A 19,340-nucleotide genomic window follows, 5' to 3' on the forward strand; every position below is an offset into this window, starting at 1 on the left:
TGTTTTCAATCAAATGGTAAAATCTGTCACTTGGTGACTAATTCTAAATCAACATTTGGTCCAGTGCTTGTTCCATGTGTTGGGATGATGAATCACATTTATGCTGTCTGTTTTTATATTTACACATTTTTCCTATTCAGTTTATATCATGTTGATAATTTTGCATATTGTTCAGCCTAAGCAGTATAACGATAAACAATCCTGGTACTGTGTTCGATGCCCAATGTAAAGCAAAACCAGATGAGAACCACTTCTGTACATTCCAGCACATATGTTGACCATTAATAAATTTATAACTTTTTACCTGTATAAAATACTGCATAACTATAAAATGCAGTAGTATATGCTTAAACATTAAAAGTTGTAAATAAGGGCAAAAATGTAATATTGAATAATATGTAAAGTTCATTAATAAAGCAAACTAATAATAATGGGATTCCCTTGAGAATATGTTAATCCTCCGATGAGATTTAAGTAATCAAACACACTTCTACTAATCATAATCCACTATATGTTTTCAGAAGACATGCACACGAAAAAGGGAAAAACATGAGTTTTGTCTCACTTGGATTCCGGTTCCCTCCGGCACAAAGACCTTCCAAACGCAGTTCAGATGGTTGTCATAGGGATCGGGGTAACCCGGAGACAGAATGGTCCCGCGACGCATGGTCAGAACTCCTCCGCATGGAACTGAAAGACAGATTTAGGAAAAAGAAAAAAAAAGAGAGACTAAACATGGCAGAGAGACACAACAAACAAAATCAAGTAAACAAGCCCTTTCTGAGCCAAATGATACGGAAAAATAAATATATTGCAAAAATAAGTACTAATAATAACTATGATTTTTCTTTGTAAAAAAAAAAAAGGTACAAATATATAATAAAAAAATAATCAAATCAAATCAAATATAGTTTTAGTTTTAAATTAAAATTATTTTTTAAGAGGCACCTTAATACATATAAAGTTTATAAAATGTAAAAAGAAATTTAACTTAAAAGTTGCCTTATATAAAAAGTCTAAAGTGGATTCAGGAAAACATCTTCCAAAGTGTTTGCAGAGTAATATAAAACTTAAAGCAGCACAAATTAATATATGTTTAATAGATATTGACTTCTGAGCAATGGATCTTCATTTGATATTAAGAGATTGTGTGTGATTCGTATATATGATCTGATTCCAGCAATAAAAAATGTAAGGGATAAATAATATAATAAAAATATTAAAACAATAATATATGCATATTAAAAATAGAATACTTAAATATGTACATACGTTAAAGAAAGCACCTTATACATTACACTGTAAAAAGTGATTTTTTTGCACTTGTAAATATAGCATCAGTTAAGTAAATTTTACAATAAATACTATTTTGCTTTTTACTTCAAAATGTCACGTTTAATTGAATAAGGTACTTGAGGTTTTGTTTACATTTATTGTACTTAAATACATAAGTAAATTCAAATGTAAGTATGTTTTACTTGGAACTGCTCGTCAGGTTTACAAGGATTCTTTAAGTACATATCAAAGTTATGATCCTATATTTCCCATCACGCAATGTGGCATGAATCATTAAAAATGATCACTGTTTTATGGTTGCTTTTGTTGTTAGTTGTTTAGTTGTTGTTTGTTTTAGTAATATACTGTTTTGTGACACATGGAGTTTATTTTCTACTCAAAATGACCCATTCATACTCAAACACTATTCACTGATTGTTACCGTCATTGTGTGTGATGTATTGAGGTCTCTGTGTTCACTTGGCTATTCATTTTATTGAGCATAACAAAAGGATAACAGCCTGTCTACATGCTTACTTGAATGTTTGCAAGTGAACCACATGCTTTAATAGCATGGTGGTTCTCCAGTGATACCTTGTTAATCTAATTTGTATAAATTTAATTCAATGCTTAAGTTTTACTTCAAATGCAAAATTTGCTAAATATTTTTTTTTTTTTACAATGATAAGCATTACATACTGTAATGTAAATTTTAAGAGTCAACTAAATTAACTGGGAATTTCCAAGTAAACTTAACTTAAAAATGTCTAATGAAACAAACTAATAATTATGTTTAGGCTTTTACTTGGCAAATGAATTAGCCTTTTCAGAGTGAAAAAAAACTTTCCAAGCTTTTTTCAAGTAAATCCTACTCCAAATATTTTACAGTGTACATGACACTTAAAAAAGCACGTTAGAAGGCCAAATAAAATCAACCTGAAACACTACTCGCAATCCTTTTTACTGTTTTGAGGCTGTAAAGGAGAGTTGGTGAGGCAGAGCAAGTTTTCAAGTTTTGGTAAAAATTATGAAACATGAAAATAGGTCTATGCTGACATTGAGGGGACATGAACAACAACATAAGAGAACATTATTTATTACTTTGCAGCTATAATATTTTCTATTCAGAACGAGCTGTATTGAAAAAGCGCTATGTGAGAACGGACCGCTTTTGATGATGCTCTCGCTGAAGCAACCAGCCAACAATCAACTGGGTCGGTCCATCCTCACCCAACTCCAGTGGGATGTCATTACCAGGTGCAGAACTGAAGTGCCACACATTAATGTTAATACATGTCGCCGCATCTGCTTTAATCTAGCACAGGACTAGTTCTGCATTAAAAAAGGCTCCTTATTTTTCATGCATTACGTCCCGGGAATTCGAATGACTTTTTCCAAATGCAGTGTCCTGTATGGTGTGGCCCCGGCCACAATCCTCGAGACCTTCATCTCTTACACAGGCTTCATCCTGCTCTGCTTAAAAAGCATTATACATTCATCATTTTCAATTATTCAACCTTGCACTCCTTCTATTTGAAGTTTCCTCTCATATTTCAGCCCACTGAAGGGAATCCTTTGAGCAGCTAGAAACTCTTATCTTCTGAAGAGTTGTCGAGCTTAAGTGCAAGCATAATTATATTTTTGGTCACAGGCAGCCGACAGACACTTATTCAATCTATGTAAAACCGGACACTTGAGCGGATAAACAAAACTGGCTATTAGCCAACATTGCAAGGTAAATATAGTTTACTCAGAAATAAAAATTTTTTTAACCCATATGACTTTCTTTTTGCAAGTTATTGAAGATAACAAAAAAGCATCATTTAAGCATAGTAAGTAGTCTATATATAGCTGAATGCTTCCACTGCATGGACACTAATATTAAGGATAAAATGGCAAAATAATACTTGAAATATAGTACAAGAGTCATATGGACTACTTTTAAGATAATTAAGAGTTTTTTTTTGTCCTTTTACCTGATTATGTGTAACATGAAAAAAAAAAAACTCTTTTCTGTTCAATGGAATAAAGAAAGTCATAAGTTTGGACATTTTGTTATCACATTTTGGGGTGAACTACTTATTTACAATAAATGTCAAGATCTGTAAAAATATGTGAAGGTGACTAAAAAGTGCAAAAAAAATGTAATCAGTATTTTTTTTTTCACAATGGCAAATAGTTTTATCCTGTTTTAAGCATATTGTCAAATTTATGCTTAAAATAACAACAAAATCCGTAAATGGGGAGAGAAAAATATATTTAATTTAGGATGCATTCACTGAAAACTACTTACTGATTTACCTTGGTTTAAAGATGTTTTATGTTTGCTGGAACACATGACAAAATACTGATTAAGAAAGTGATTTATTTCACTATAGATACATTTACAGCTTCTTGAGAACTTGCAAAGCATTACCTTTTCATCACCAGTCAGTGACAAATATCCCAAGGACTCGTAACGTATATTTTAAATTACTGCTGTATGTTCACATTTACCGCCTTGTGCTTTCTAATTGACCGGAAACATATCATTTCAAATGAATTCAGTTTTCCATTTTCATTAACGCTTTCAAAACATTCAAAGCACCCAAGCCTCAGCTAAGAACAAAAGCATGGGGGAAAAAACACTTTAACTGGAATAAATCGAAAGGACGAGAAATGAATCTTCTGGCAAGCTTTGGAGGGCTCAGTAAAGCAATTTTTATTTGCTTGTTGAGGCTTCGCCAGACATTGTGCTCAGCACCTTTTGTGTAGCTATCAATAAGTGCGAATCCTCTCTGGACGTTAACTACCGCAAGGGCGTTCTGTCTTCACAGGCAGTATTTGACGCTATCTGTCAAAGGCACCGAGGCGATCTGGAGGCCAGAGTCAATCACTTTGTGTTCAATCGCCAGGTGCACCTCCAGGCGGCACGCCGTCGCTTTTGTACCGTGCAAAAAAAAAAGAAGAAAAGAAACACCGAACATCCGTTTGTGCTTTAGCCTTTTCCTTCTTTATTCTTCCTCATGTTGCCTGGAAGAACACGGTTAAATCAACGCAATTATTCAGTTGACTTCCATTTGGAGCACATCTATATTCCACAGGTGATGTCCCACGCACTCTCACGCCCCCGCTATAATCAAAAAGGTTTCTAGCTACGTTAATGTCATCATTAGCAGCCGGCGCTCAAAGAGAGGATGAGCACGTCGCTCGGGGCAGAGAGCAATTTTATGTAAATCAATGGAACGTGAGGAGCCGCTACCATCATCAGAGTAACACACATGTGGGTAAAAGCTAATGTTAACACTTGATCATGGTTAGGAGAAGCGTGGCGTTTGGTCTGCTAGCAATGCTAGACTCCATCCACTTCATTAACGCTGCACTCTAGAAGCATACTGTATGTCTACATATAGCTGGCTCTCTTTGGGTTTTTATTTATTTATTTTACTAAAAACAGTTGTATTAATACTATATTACAATGGAAAAATAATGCTTTCAGTCTATTTTAGATTAATGCTCCAATTGCATAAATATTTTTAATTAGTAGTAATATAATTTCAGAATTAATGAGTATCATTAGTAGTACTATAATTTAATATAATATTATTATAAAATAAATTATATTTCAATTACATTTTTTATTTCAGATAATTAAATATTAAATGGCAAATTAAGATTAATGCTCTAACTGCAGTATTTTTATTATCAATAATATATTAATAAAATTTATTATTATAATTTAATTACTATTTTACTATAATTGTTTTCATTATCATTTTAAAATAATTCTTTTTTTTACATTTTTTAATTAGTAAATACTAAACAATTTAATTAAAATGGAAAATGAATGCTTTAATTGCTAAATGTATTAGTAGTAGTAATACAATTGCAATTTTGTTTTATTAGTAATATGATATTTCGAAAAAAAATTATATTTTAGATTAAATATTAGATATACACAATTTTATTATTATTAATATAATATCAAAAGCATTTGCATATTAAAAATAGAATAAAATTTTGTAACATTATATTGATGTACCATTTACATGGTAATGCAATGTCTGATTTTAAAATGGGTTTCAAATGATGGATTTTGAGATTTTAAGTTTTCAAGTGATATATAATTTCTGATGATTTCTAAAGTGTGATAGAGAAAAATGCATTGAAGAAGGCTTTTTTTTTTTTTTTTTTTTAACTCCTGTTATGATGTAGATTTTTCAGGTGCACTCTTGTCATAAAAAAATTTACTAAAAATGAATTATTAAATACTCATTAACAAATTATTTGTTCTACAGATATATTTCCCATTAAACAGCTTCAGTATAGTTAGCTTAGGCACTTTTCATACAGGTACTTCAGCACCAGTGCTCGATATTACCAAAACTACAGAAAGACTGCTATTATTACATCTTTTTTTTTACTAAACTGAAGCCAATGATAGCAATTTTTCTGCAGTACTGGCACCAAATCAATTCTCCAACCCTTGTGTGTGATTGACAGGTGACAGCAGATGAGTGTCAAAATAGATCTGCTTATTATCATCCCTAATAAAAGGCTGCAATGGAGGCGGAAGGGGATCCGACACGTCTGAGACTGAACCCCTGCCTCCCACGTGAGGACCACGGCTCAACGTGTCACTCTGTGTGCTAACCACTAAGCCAGAACATTAACTGCTGAATAATGAGCATCAAAACGTCCCCAAAACAATGTGCGTGCATGGTATTTTAAGAACTATTTCACGAGATATGACAAAGTGACAAAGGTGAACCCAGTAATGGACACATGGACCTGTGGCACCTGTGCAGAAAATGCCATAAAAAAAGAATTAGATGGAGCAGTTACCAATAGCAACCCTGTGTGCAAAGCCCACACACTGTAAAAATGAATATAAAACTCCCGGTGATTCATTGAGGCTTTTCCCTTTAGCAGGAATAATCGATGATAACAGGTGTCACTGGCGTTTGATTTACCCTCTTACAGCACCACCGCACAAAACAGCACAGAAAGGAGGGATTTGATCATTTTCAGTTGCTAATTTAAAAGAGTTAAAAATGTACTTTTTTCATTGGTTTTTAACCCTTTGAAGTCGACTAACGCGGATACACGTTTTGAGTCATTTTCTCCTGATAAGTAGCATCAGAAAAATGGCAAGACATGAGATTTATAATACATTATAACTATGCGAAGTATAATCCATTGTAAAAGTGGATGCAACGTGTTCATTGTGTTATAAATCATCAGACTCTTAAAAGGTAAAACCACAAATAAGTAAATATTATAATATATTAAAACTGTACTTATGAATATTCATGAGATGATACAACATATTAAAAGTTTTTTTTTTTTTTTATAATGCATTATGCATTCATTATAATGCCTTAAGAATACCCTTATAATGTATTATAAATACAGGCTTCATAGTAAGTGTTACCTTCACATGTTGATTAAACCAAGGATGAGAGTCAAGGTGAAAAATGATGATGAAAGGATACCAGGAGAAAAAGAAAACAGTAAGATATTAGGTTCTGTAGTACAAAATCATGACTATTTGCGCTATACGCTGAGAAAATGATGCCGCTTTGTTTGGTTGGTGAGAGTGTAAGGATGGCGGCTTTGCTTCCAGCACCTGTTGATTCTCTCATAGGAGCATTTCTATTAAATTGTATGAGGACACGGCTAGAAGGAAAGTATTCTGTCAACTTGCATCAAGAGATTTACCCGAGATTCACATTTACTTGAAATTGCATTTCATGGGGTCCTCCACACTGTGTGAACGCTCCTGTACCCATTAGCTCCCAGCACATTTATTTTTAATAAAACCCCCTCAAATCTCTCGGCTCTGTTGCAAAACATAGTGTGTGACTTCTAAGGACCAGCATCCAAACCACCATGGACTACATACTGTACGTGACTTATCTGGGACGCTCTACAAATGCAGAAACTCATACAAATAGTGCTCCTCATGTGAAGCACGCCACAGATTCAACTCAGATGATTTCAGTGAATTGACTTTAACATGTTGCTGGGCAAAACTGTGATAATTGAATAACTTAAAATTAACTAAAAATTTTCAGCACAAACAAATAGAAAAACAGTACAATATTTCTCTATTTTGATGTCTATGTATGTATTAAAATATGTTAATCTACAGTATAACAATATAAATTCATAAATACTAATATAAAAAGCATAAATGCAAATATATAAGTAAAACATTAGTAATCTAGTAACACCTAAAAAAACTAAATTCAAATACAAAATATATAAAACATGTATATTATATTATAATATAACGATAAATGCATTAATAAATATAGTTTAAGAAGTGTAATTAAAGTGTAATATCTGACATTTTTTTGTTATTGTATTGTGTTTATTGCACTACAGCAGAATAAAAATGTATAAACACTAATAAAAAATTATAAATATTATAAATTAATAAGTTAAGTAATACTAGTAACATAGCAACATTTAAAATAAATGACATTTTACTTGATTTCATTACAAAACTGTTGTATTAAGATTAATAATATAAATAAAATAATTCAAAAATGTAAGTATTTCACCTTTGATTAATCCGATTTAATTTATTATAAAAAATATTTTAAATAAAAAATTAATTAATATTTTAAGTAATCATTTAGTAATTATCTAAAATCTACATTTTAATTAATTTCATTAAAATATACTGCATTATTTTAAGCTACTACTATTAATAATGTAAATAAATACTTTGATTAATCTGGATAAAACCTTTTTAATGTAGTAATTACAATAGATTAATAAAGACATAAATATTAAAATGAAAATTAAATCAACATTTACAATTTAAGTAATACTTTAGTAAGGCACTCAAATTTAAAATGGCATTCTACTTAATTTCATTAAAACACTTTGTATTATATTAATAAAATTCATAACTGAAGAAATGTAATGAAAGTATATCATCTAATTAATTATATTAATATAGATAATTATAAACATCTATTTAATACATTTAATTCATGATTTGTCTAATTATGGGTCTGTCTTCTCAACGAATGCATGCAATGACATTTTAGTAGACAGCATGGTCATTTTGCGATGCATTTAATAAAATGCTTCCTTATGATTGCAGCTCTCTGAGTTTTGGAACAGAGCCTCGATCTCAGCCTGAGGCCAGAGCTGAGGTCCACGCCACAGTTCTTCCCCAGCAGCAGGGGGCAGTATTGAGCACACAGACGTGTGGGGGTGTACATACCGACACATGTTGGCACAGTGCCGTTCCATTGGGCCAGTGTGTTGGGCACTGCCTCACACCTGATGGCACTGGCACCATGAAGAGTGTAACCTGGGTTACACTCAAAAAGCACCACCGTGCCCATTCCAAAGTCATTCCCAATGCGCTTCCCGTAGCGAGGCTCGGGCACGGAGTTGCACTGGGAAGCACTGGTCCTCGGAACAGCTGCAGAAACGCAATTATTTAAAAGTCTGTAACATCTTTTACACACACAGAGTTATTTACTACATACAGAAAACATGCTGTGCACAGTGTACGTATTGCATACAGAAAAAAAATAGCACAAGTAACCTAACGTTTACAAGAGATTAACTGAGAAATACAAACCTTGATACACAAAATGAAAACCTTTAGCTGTGTTCGGTCCCTCGGATTTGAACCTGATGGTGATTTCATTGGCAGAGCTCAGCGGCAATGGCTCTCCTATCAAATGAGAAATTTGAGGAGGTGAGGAAAAGAAAAACAGTTCTGTTATCTGTCTGCAGCAACAACAACAGCATGAATGAGAGCATCAATACATCTGCTGAGTGCTGCCACATCCACAAGGATGAAGGAAATCATGTGTCTTCACTACACCAACAAGAGCGGTCCAAAGGTGTGCGGCATCCTTTTAGATTTTAATACATGTTTTATTACACATTAAATACAGTATCAGCATTTAAGATCAACACTGAACAGAATTCAATTCAACATTAGTAGTAACATGAGTTACATAATCAAATGACTTTTTTTTCAAGTAACACATTACTTTAAAATTTGCAACAAAATATGTTACGGTCCAAAAAAGTTACTTTAGTTAAACATCAAATTTTTTTGTTATCAAATGTAACACAAAACTAATGTAATGCATTTCCATATACTGTAAGTAATGCAATGAGTTACTTATGTATATTTAATATTTATGTATGTACAGTATATGTATGTGTATGTATATACACACACAGACACACACACACACACACACACACATAGAGTCTATTTTCAATTTAATGTTTAGTATTTGATATTTAACTTTTTGTACATCAAAAATGAAATGACAATAAAATAATATAAAATTATATTTGATACATAAATTATATTTTTTTACATTTAGAATTTACTAAATTACTAATATTTCTATATTACATAAAAAAATTATATTATATAGAAACAGTGCCTAATCTAAAATAATTTATTTCAGATCAAAATCCTAATAGATCATTTTCAGATTTAAATGGCGACAAAGACCCAGATTGTCAATTTGGTCTCAGATTTTGTGGATCCCAGCTGCATGTCAGAAGCACATTAACAATACTCGACATTCAGCACAGCGCAACAGTTTTGGGAATGAGATCTGACCGCGGCAGTCCTTCGTGTAGTTTAATGTCAGCTCGTCTTTAGTTGGTCTCACACGGTGACGGTAAACAAAGCCTTTTACCTGAGTGAGAGCCGTGCACAGAGGTGAGGAGCGCAGACTCCGTCGAGGGCCCGTCAAAGATCTCCAGCACATCACTAGGGGTCGTCTGGAAGAACATAAACTGGCCGAAGAGAACTGGAGTGAGAAACAGAGGAAAACACATTTCTTTAGTCTTCTTAAAAAAACATTTAAAAAATGTTGCTTTAGTATATAAGACCTGATTACTGTGTATTTATATCCATGCAGGTCAGTGTAGCATCTCTACACATTTTTTACCAGCAGGCATCACTTCCCAAAGGGACATTTTTTTAATTTATTTTATATTTTTTGCTGAGATGGCACTCTTTCATAGAATGAAATCGAGTAATCTTGAAACCAAACAAGAGCTTATTTACTTGAATTAGTGGTAAGTCACTGCTGGCAAGATGAGGGTTTAATAAAAGTTGGCTATTAATGCAGTGGTAACACAATTTCTTTCTTTCTTTTTTTCTTTAAATCAGTGCTACATGAATAGAGAATAACAGCTGTGGCAAAAAAAAGAAGGAAACTTCAACACCCACAATGCACTGGTCTTCATCAGAATGTTTGTGAGTGAGGATGCAAACATGGAGAAGTATGGATCTGTAGTTTTTATAAAACTACAGCAAGCAAAGGTTCTGCTGGCAAAATAAACAGGATATTGTGGTGCAGGTTACAGAATAATACAATTGTTCATTTATTTATATTACTGACACTGTAACAGTACAACACTGGTTAAAAATCTGCAAATTAATCTTATTAATGAAATAATTCGATGGAACTTGTTTAAATTTATACGGAGATCGCTGCCTATTTGTTTGTGTATTTTTTTATTCACAGAAATATAATGTGTGTATATATATATATATATATATATATATATATATATATATATATATATATATATATATATATATATATATATATATATATATATAAGCATTTAATTAATTAATGATGCATTTATTTTTATTCTTCCCGATAAATTAATATGCATTTTATTATTATTAATTTATATGATATTCATTCATTCAGAAATGCAACTGATATATTAGAGATCTCATTTGTGATGGTGCTTCTGTATGTGTTGAAGGTATAACAGAAATGGCGTTGTCTCTTACAGTATGGCTTTCAAAGGGACCTCGGGTGAAACAAGGAGTCCTAGAGCTAATAAAACTTCCAGTATATGACACCTTCAACAATATAGCTCATATTTCTGTCCCCCCTTATAGCAGTGCTCCCAACACAATCATCACTTATTGAATTTAGCAGTAACCAACTCCACCAGAGTCACAGCACAAAAGCCCTAACAACACATTCAAACTTCTGCAGGGAAATGCAATAAATTAATATTGCAACTCTAAATAAAGCTATAAACCAGCAGAGGAGTCGATACCCAAACTCTAAAGAGAGTAAGTGAATCTGGTTCACCCGAGGGCCTCGCAACAGAGTCTGCCTTTGGGCAATCGCTGTACATTAGACAGATGATAAAACACTATAGGATGCCAGAGCACAAGGTGAGAAAAACAGCACCATATGTTTGTCATTTCCTATGAATAATTCACAGTCAGACTTGCTTACTCTTTTTTTACTTTCAGGCATTTAAAAGAAATGTATTTCCTGTGATTGGACGAGGTGCAGTAGTTGCACATTTATTTAGTTTGAAAGCAGCAGCACATATTAGGACAATTTCAGCAATAAATGATGTTAACCTGAGGAGGTAATGCAAAGAAACACTCAACTCACACAAAAATAACTGTAAAATAATGGGAAAGATTATTTTACTGACAACCCCAAAAGAAGTGCAAAATTCAAAATACATAAAAACAAGATGTAATAATTCAGTTTTATTTCAAAACAATTTTCTTCCATGTTTTTCCCCAGTAAAAAAAAGTATATTATTTAGGTTAATAATAATATTATATCCTTAACTATATTTTGCTTCTTAAAAAAAAACAGTCTTATTACAATTTGAAATCACTGTTTGCCATTTAAATATATTCTTCATTATCGATAATAATAAGAAATGTTTCTTGGAAGCAAATCAGCAAGTAACTTCTAAAGGATCATGAAATCAAAAAAGTTCAGATTTTCATCTCATGAATAAACTCTATAGTCTATAGAAAAAGAAAGAAAAAGGTTTACTAAAAAAAAAAAAAATCCAGTGTGTTAGGAAAAATATCCACATCCATATCATCTTTTTATTTTTTATTATTATTATTTATTTATTTATTTTTATCACAAGTTCACTCAGAATGTTGTGATAAATTACATATTCACATAGCTCTGTCTCATGAATATTAATATGGGGATGTTCAACACTGCAAGATGAACTTCCTGGAGTGCCCTGCCATGATAATTAATATTCATGAGGTACATATTAGCTATTGTATAAACATCCATCCTCCTTTTTACACAACCATTTTCCTTATATTTGTAAATGTTTAAATATATGCTCATCTCCAATATGTATTCATATGGCTATCTGGTATATGCAGGCATATCTGCAGTTCAAATAAATAAATAAATGTATTTAATTATTGATAGTCTTTTTTATTCTTTGCACTATGATAAGTTAGTAGTTACGTGTTATTGTAATCTTATTTTTTGATTAATACATGCGTGCACGCATTCAAAACAAACAGTTTACATATTATAGATGTGTAATTATAAATTACAGTGATAAACAACATAGCTTACAAATGAAAACTGTCAGTATTATGTAATAGACACATCAACATTTTAACAGTATCCTACTGGTCCAAAATCCAGCTTTTTATAATTAAATGTTAATAAAATTAATCATCATGTGATCAGCACACGTCACACATGTTCACTGTGGACAGACAAACTACTTGATGCATTGTGTTTTTACTAATTACAGCTCATATATCAGCTCCTTCTGTAGCCCCCTCTATTATCAGCAGTCAATAACAAGCCCAAGCTCAGTGGGAGCACACGACTCCTGGAATTAATATTTCAGCAAATGAGATGCCAAAGTCCCTTTCGGGCATGTGGTTTGGCAAGCTTATCCAATCTTATTATAATACAGGTACAGGATATTAGTCAACAAATCAATATCATGCATTCACTGCACGATTAATTCTGACAGACACAAAGGCTGCTGACTAATTGGCTCTTCTGTTGTTTGTTATACAAGAGCCATGTGGTGTTTGATCTTCACACAATGTCAAAGAAGCAGCATTATTCTCCACATGCTCCGTACGGAGGTCACACATGCCGTCTGGTTGGACGTTACCGTCTCCTGAGGACTGGGAAATTCATCGCAATGCAGGACCAATAAAAATGATCTGAGCTTGACATTAACACAAAGACTCGAACATCTCAGGGCCTCGTCAACTTTTAATGGTTTATTAAGTAAAGGAAATGGCACTGTCATTGGCTAGGCAAGCTCTTTCTTTCTCGACAAGGAGAGCGAAGACCATTAAACCAAATCTAGGAGACATCTTTACAGCTGAGGTCACCATTGTGATCTAGAAGGGTAATGGTGAACGGCTGTTCTTGTCCTTACCAATCTAACTGCGCCTCCAGGCTTTTATAGTGCTAGGTGATTGTGTGTTAGGCCAGTGAACAAATAAATCAGCGCTGGCTCTCAGCGAGGTTTCTTTTCAGGCAAAATCTGCTGTCTAAGATGAAGGACTAACAAAAGAAGCTATACTTTTTCAGCTGCCTCAGTTTCAGATGTTATATTACCCAACCATTTCTTTCCATAGCATTTCGGATAAATTCCGAATGAATGAACTACTCATGATATAATCAAATAACTGACAGTACAAAATAAATCAATAATACAACCACTGATTATCTATCTATCTATCTATCTATCTATCTATCTATCTATCTATCTATCTATCTATCTATCTATCTATCTATCTATCTATCTATCTATCTATCTATCTATCTATCTATCTATCTATCTATCTATCTATCATGTAATTATTGATATTACTATTATAAACTAATAATAATAGGTAGTTACAGCATTAACTTTAGCCAAATACTACATATAATTATAATATATATAATTATTATCATTATTACAATTAAACTCTAATAATGATAGCTAGTTAGTACATTAACTTTGGCAGAAAACCAGATTTTTTTTTTTAAACTATAGACGGTAAAATAATAGTAGATAATAGAGTGGAAATAATAAATTGTAAAAAAAAAAAAACACGCAACAGTAATAATAGTAGTGAAAGTACTAATTACAGAGTGAAAACCACACACACACACACACACATATATATATATATATATATAGAAGTAAAACAAAAATGTTAAAATAATTGCAAGTAACAGATCGCAAAAATAATAAACATAACAACAATAACAATATTTGTTAAAGTAGTAATCGCAGCAAAACATTCACCTGTAAACTTTAACACTGTTAAATTATAGCTAGTTAGTACATAAAGTTACTAAAAATAACTAGCTATAGCTAGCTAAGCAAACAAACAAACAACTTTAAAACTAAACAAAAATAAAAAAAATTGTTCCTGTTCTGGTTATTCACTTAAGATTCAACAGTTATTATTATTATTATTATATACATTTTTTGCAGTAGTGTAAACATGATAGCTTATGGTTTATGGCTGCAGAATCATCACCCAACTACCTCAAGGTTTATGGTAGATCTGTCTTGAGAGGTTTAAATACTATCTAAAAGCCATTATAAATGGTATTGTACTTCCAGGAACCCGACCGCACTCTATTTACAGCAGTAAGAATGAAGTCTTCTTCTAGTCTGTGATTAACACACACATTCAAGGTTAAACTACTGCAAAATTGCCCATCACATTATCCACATCGTCCCCTTGGAATTATAAGGTTCAATCTGCGTTCTGAGTAGTTTTGAGATATTGAGCTTTAAAGTTGTTGTGTTCCATAGACTTCTGTAGATAGAACCTTTTTGTTTTTTCAATAAAAAAATCCCAAAACGTACACAACTTAAAATAAAACATAAAATAATGTAAATACATTTTCACAGAATAAGAATATGTGAATAACTCAATTTTGACAAAAATGTCAGATAGAACCTTATAATTCCAAGGGGAGGACATGTACAGTAAGAGAACAAACATTAAAAATGTCCAAAATAAGGTCAAAACCATACGCTCCTTCAACAACCGAGAGTCAGCAGGTGGATTAGAGGCTAACTAGACCTCCACGCGACAATGAAGGGAAGAAAGGAAAAGGCCTGGAGCTTAAACTGTAGCCCCATCCACGGGGAGGCCCGGTGCAATGCCTCAATGCTAGCACACTACAGAACTTCAAACGCTCGCAGAAAACATGGATATAAACCCCCACCGCTTTGAAACTAACTCCCTGTCAATTATTCAAGGCGGCGCAACAGACAGTAACAACAACAACGACAAACATTTGTGCTAGCAATGTTGTAAAACTCTGTGACTCATCTCTCTGGAGTACGATTCTTCTCAGTGTGTTCCCTGCTACAAACCCACCAGGCAAGCCGCAGGCAATATTCACAAACCCCGACGACTTGCTTTCCAGCGACAATGAAGAAAAAGTTTTGCAGTAAAACAACTCGAGAGTTAATGCTTTAGATGGTCCTCGGCCCTCATCATCACTGCTGGCTCACATCAGTTTAAAGTGCTCATATTATGCTCATTTAAAAGTTCACAATTACATTTTTGGGGTCTGCTAGAATACATTTGCATGACTTAAAGAAAGAGAGAGAGAGAAACATTTATCTCATAATCTACATTGCTGCATAACCTCTTTCACTCCGTTTTAGTTCTTGTCTTACTAACTCTTGTACTGAGCTGAAAATCAAGCCTTTACCATGTTTAAAAAAAAAACATCCTCTTGTAAATCTCATATTATGTTTCAATCTTGGATTTTATCAGCTTGTATTCCTTCAATGAGCACAGGTTTTGTATTTATTTTTGGAACTGGCTAATCATAGGCCTATTTGTGGATCATTTTGTCAATGTTCACTTCAAAACTGAGGTGCATACGCTCAGATCAATGAATCAGATCAATGAATCCTACGATCAATCAGAACTTTCCAAACAGCCCAGACTGCTCTGATTGGTCAGCTGAATAAGGCTGTTGTGATTGGTCAGTTGCTTAGAGCATGTGACTGAAATTTCATGCATCTTATAATAATTCACTTCATCAGCAGTTGTAAGTTGTGTCAAAAAAAATATTTTCCAAAGTAAATATAGATTATAGGACTGTTTTTCAGTCTTTTACTTCTAAACTTCACATTTAATACAATATGTTACTTGCCTTTTTTGCAATTATTTGTGGAATTTACCAGCAATTTCAGAGCAAAACATTTTTTTAAAGTGCACTTAAAGAAATGCTGTAAATGTAAAGCTTGACTCAAAATTTGCTTTTAGATTTCTCAAATTAGCAAGTAACCCATGGAACCGAATTAGAAATATTAAATTAAAAAGAAAAAGCATTTTCTTGTCAAATGTTTTATTTACAACTTTACAGTGCTTTCTCTGTTGCAGAGATGTTGGTGTGGACTTTTCATGAGTTCAGGTTATTTAGGTAAGTATGCATTTACATGTTTAGAAGTCAACATTGTGAGGTGCGTTCAATGTAATTTGGTTGAAAAAATATGGCAACATACCTTTTTTTTTACTCTGCTTCTACAAAATAAAGAATGTGCATCAAGTGTTTTTACTTATTTTGTTATTCAGTTTATGAAAGTGTTGCAAGTTGAATTGTTATACATTCTCATAACTGTCATTTTACAATACTGCTGTATTTTGTGCATGCAGCTTCTCTAGTTTTATTGTAAATGAAAAGAATGTATAAGTACAAGTACAAGTACACCACTATAACACCAGTGTACTTACAAGGAAATTCCTCAGGAACTGTCCACTTAAAATTAATAATTTCACTTATTTGAACAAAATTGCCATCAATACATATGCAGCATCTATTGTGTTTCCCATATTTTCTCACTGAAATGCTATGGTTTTGTTGATTCAACTCATAAATACAATCTTTCTGATTTGTCTTGATTGCATCATTTGTGCTTTGCAACTCTGCAGATTCACATGACTACCAAGTAAAATTAAAAAGCTCAATAGGTGGCTTTTAATATTTATTCAGAGCTCAGTTCTTCAATACTGGCTTTCATATTAATTTCATTAACCCATTATTTGGCTCGAGTCAGAGACCATAAAGGTGTAACAATCATGAACGACCGATGTCCGCACTCAAATATGGAAATGAACGCGTTTGGCCTATCGAGCGTACAGGGGCTTTGTTGAATCCACAGCTACGCACGTGGGCGGCTGCAGTCGTTCGCCACTGTTTGAAGCAACACAGGGGGCCATCCACATGTCCTCGGGGCACGATTTTTGTGATCATGCTTTTGGAACATCTGCCACCAGTTTAAAGAGGTGTGAGTTTGGACTGTTGACAGGGAGCAAGTTGGGATTAACATGAGCAATGCAACTCTACATCAAAGATACTGAGATTGGCATAAAAAGACCAGGGCAATGTATGAAACATGAAGCTGTCTGCTGCGGTTTACATAAATCTAATGTAGAAGCTCTCACGACGCTGCCAAGATTTCTCATATGCTGGAAATGCTGAGGGACTCCGGTACAACGGGAACAGATTTTATTGCCGTACTGCCCAGATGCACAATGTACGGTTGGTCGACAACTTTCTATAAACATGCACGCTGGAGTCTAATATGTACAATTCATGCCTACGGCAGCTGTGAATAATTCAGTTTTGCTCTCAAAAGACAGATGCTATTTAAAAAGTGTCTGGATTTATTATTTTGTGACAGAATAATTAAATAAAGAAACAGAGAACGGCCTTATTATTTCGTTCAAAAGGTCCTGTATAATTGACGAGCTTAAACGAGAAATACATTGTTCCGACAGTTCTGATCAGAGGCAAAAATATCCCTAAGTTAATGCACCATCATCTTGTTGTTCTCCAACATAATGCGTTTTTTTTTTTTTTTTTTTTTTTTTAAATAAATCTCTTTCTCATATTATGATTCAGTCTTGGATTTTATCAGTTTGTATTCCTTCAATAAACACAGGTTTTTTATTTATTTTTGGAACTGGCTAATCATAGGCCTATTTGTGGATCATTTTGCCAATGTTCACTCCAAAACTGAGGTGCATACGCTCAGATCAATGAATCCTACGATCAATCAGAACTTTCCAAACAGCCCAGACTGCTCTGATTGGTCAGCTGAATCAGTCTGTTGTTACTGGTCAGTTGCTTAGAGCATGTGAGTGAAATATCACGCATCTTACAATAATTGGTAGTTGCAATTTGCACCGCCACAATATATTGTATATATATATATATATATATATATATATATATATATATATATATATATAAAAGGTACTGTCCTTAAAGTCTTAAAATACATCAGAGTGAAAGTCACTGACCACATTCTACTTTGAATCAGAGGATGAAACTGGCAAAAACTCTGAGATGAGAGGTTTTTTTGAGAGTTGAGGACTTCAAGTCCTGTTTGATGTGATATTTTAGGAAGACCTTCAGTGGTTGGCGTCTTTATTCTGTGTCTCTCTTCCTACAGACAGTTACATTTAATCAGGACACTTTCATAATCAAGTCACATGCCCCACGGCATGGTTTCCTTATTTTACAAGCATTCACATGAAAACATTTAGTCGAGTTAAAACAGACTTATTAATATAAACTTCTGCAAACTTAGAGAGTTTAAAATTGATAAAACACATGAAAGACGGGACATTCAAATTCCTGTTAAGTCAAATTAATTTTAGGATGTGTCTTTTCACACTACAATTTTTGCCGCAAACCCTTGTCTTCATGGACAGTTCATGTAAGGTTTGAAACTGATATGAAAGAACTTCAAAAATGAATCACAATATTGTGTGTTTCTCATTGCTGATTGCAATGCATTGGTGGCAAACTGACAGGTGTTTTTTTTTTTTTTTTTTTTTTTTTTTTTTTTGCGAGTGCATCTAAGAGTTTGGCACAAAAAAAAAAAAACATTAACATTCAAAAAATAAATAAATAAATAAAAAAAAAAAAAAACAGCAAAACTGTCAGCTTCTTCTCACAGTCCCTTGCTACTCTGGTAAACAGCTGCCGCTAGAATTCCCAGCGGTACGTACACTGATGATGAAATTGTAACGCAGTTCAGAACCAAATATTACAGTGTGACAGGCGTCATCTAACTCAGCTACAGACCAAACAAACCAAAAGTCAAAAACAGACTTAAAAGCAACAGTTATCTCATAAAAATCAAGTACAAAAAATTAGATGCAACTAGCAAAAATGCTTTCATTTTTTTTAAAATAATAAAATAATATATGATTGTGAAGTAAATTATAATAAACTAGATGAGTAAAGTGTGCGAAC

At 33.0% G+C, this 19,340-nt stretch overlaps 1 protein-coding gene across 1 annotated transcript in view; it reads right to left on the bottom strand.

Moving 5' to 3' along the window:
* LOC127975250 (CUB and sushi domain-containing protein 3) overlaps positions 1-19,340 on the bottom strand; it is a 244,953-nt gene that overhangs the window by 91,778 nt on the left and 133,835 nt on the right. The window contains exons 32-35 of the mRNA XM_052579149.1: positions 9,954-10,067; positions 8,864-8,959; positions 8,498-8,701; positions 566-690 (exon numbers count right to left, since the gene is read on the bottom strand). Of these exons, the coding sequence (XP_052435109.1) occupies positions 566-690; positions 8,498-8,701; positions 8,864-8,959; positions 9,954-10,067 (539 nt within the window). The remainder of the gene's footprint in view (positions 1-565; positions 691-8,497; positions 8,702-8,863; positions 8,960-9,953; positions 10,068-19,340) is intronic.

The sequence above is a fragment of the Carassius gibelio genome, chromosome B16 (genome assembly GCF_023724105.1).
Source record: "Carassius gibelio isolate Cgi1373 ecotype wild population from Czech Republic chromosome B16, carGib1.2-hapl.c, whole genome shotgun sequence".
Taxonomy (NCBI): Eukaryota; Metazoa; Chordata; class Actinopteri; order Cypriniformes; family Cyprinidae; genus Carassius; species Carassius gibelio.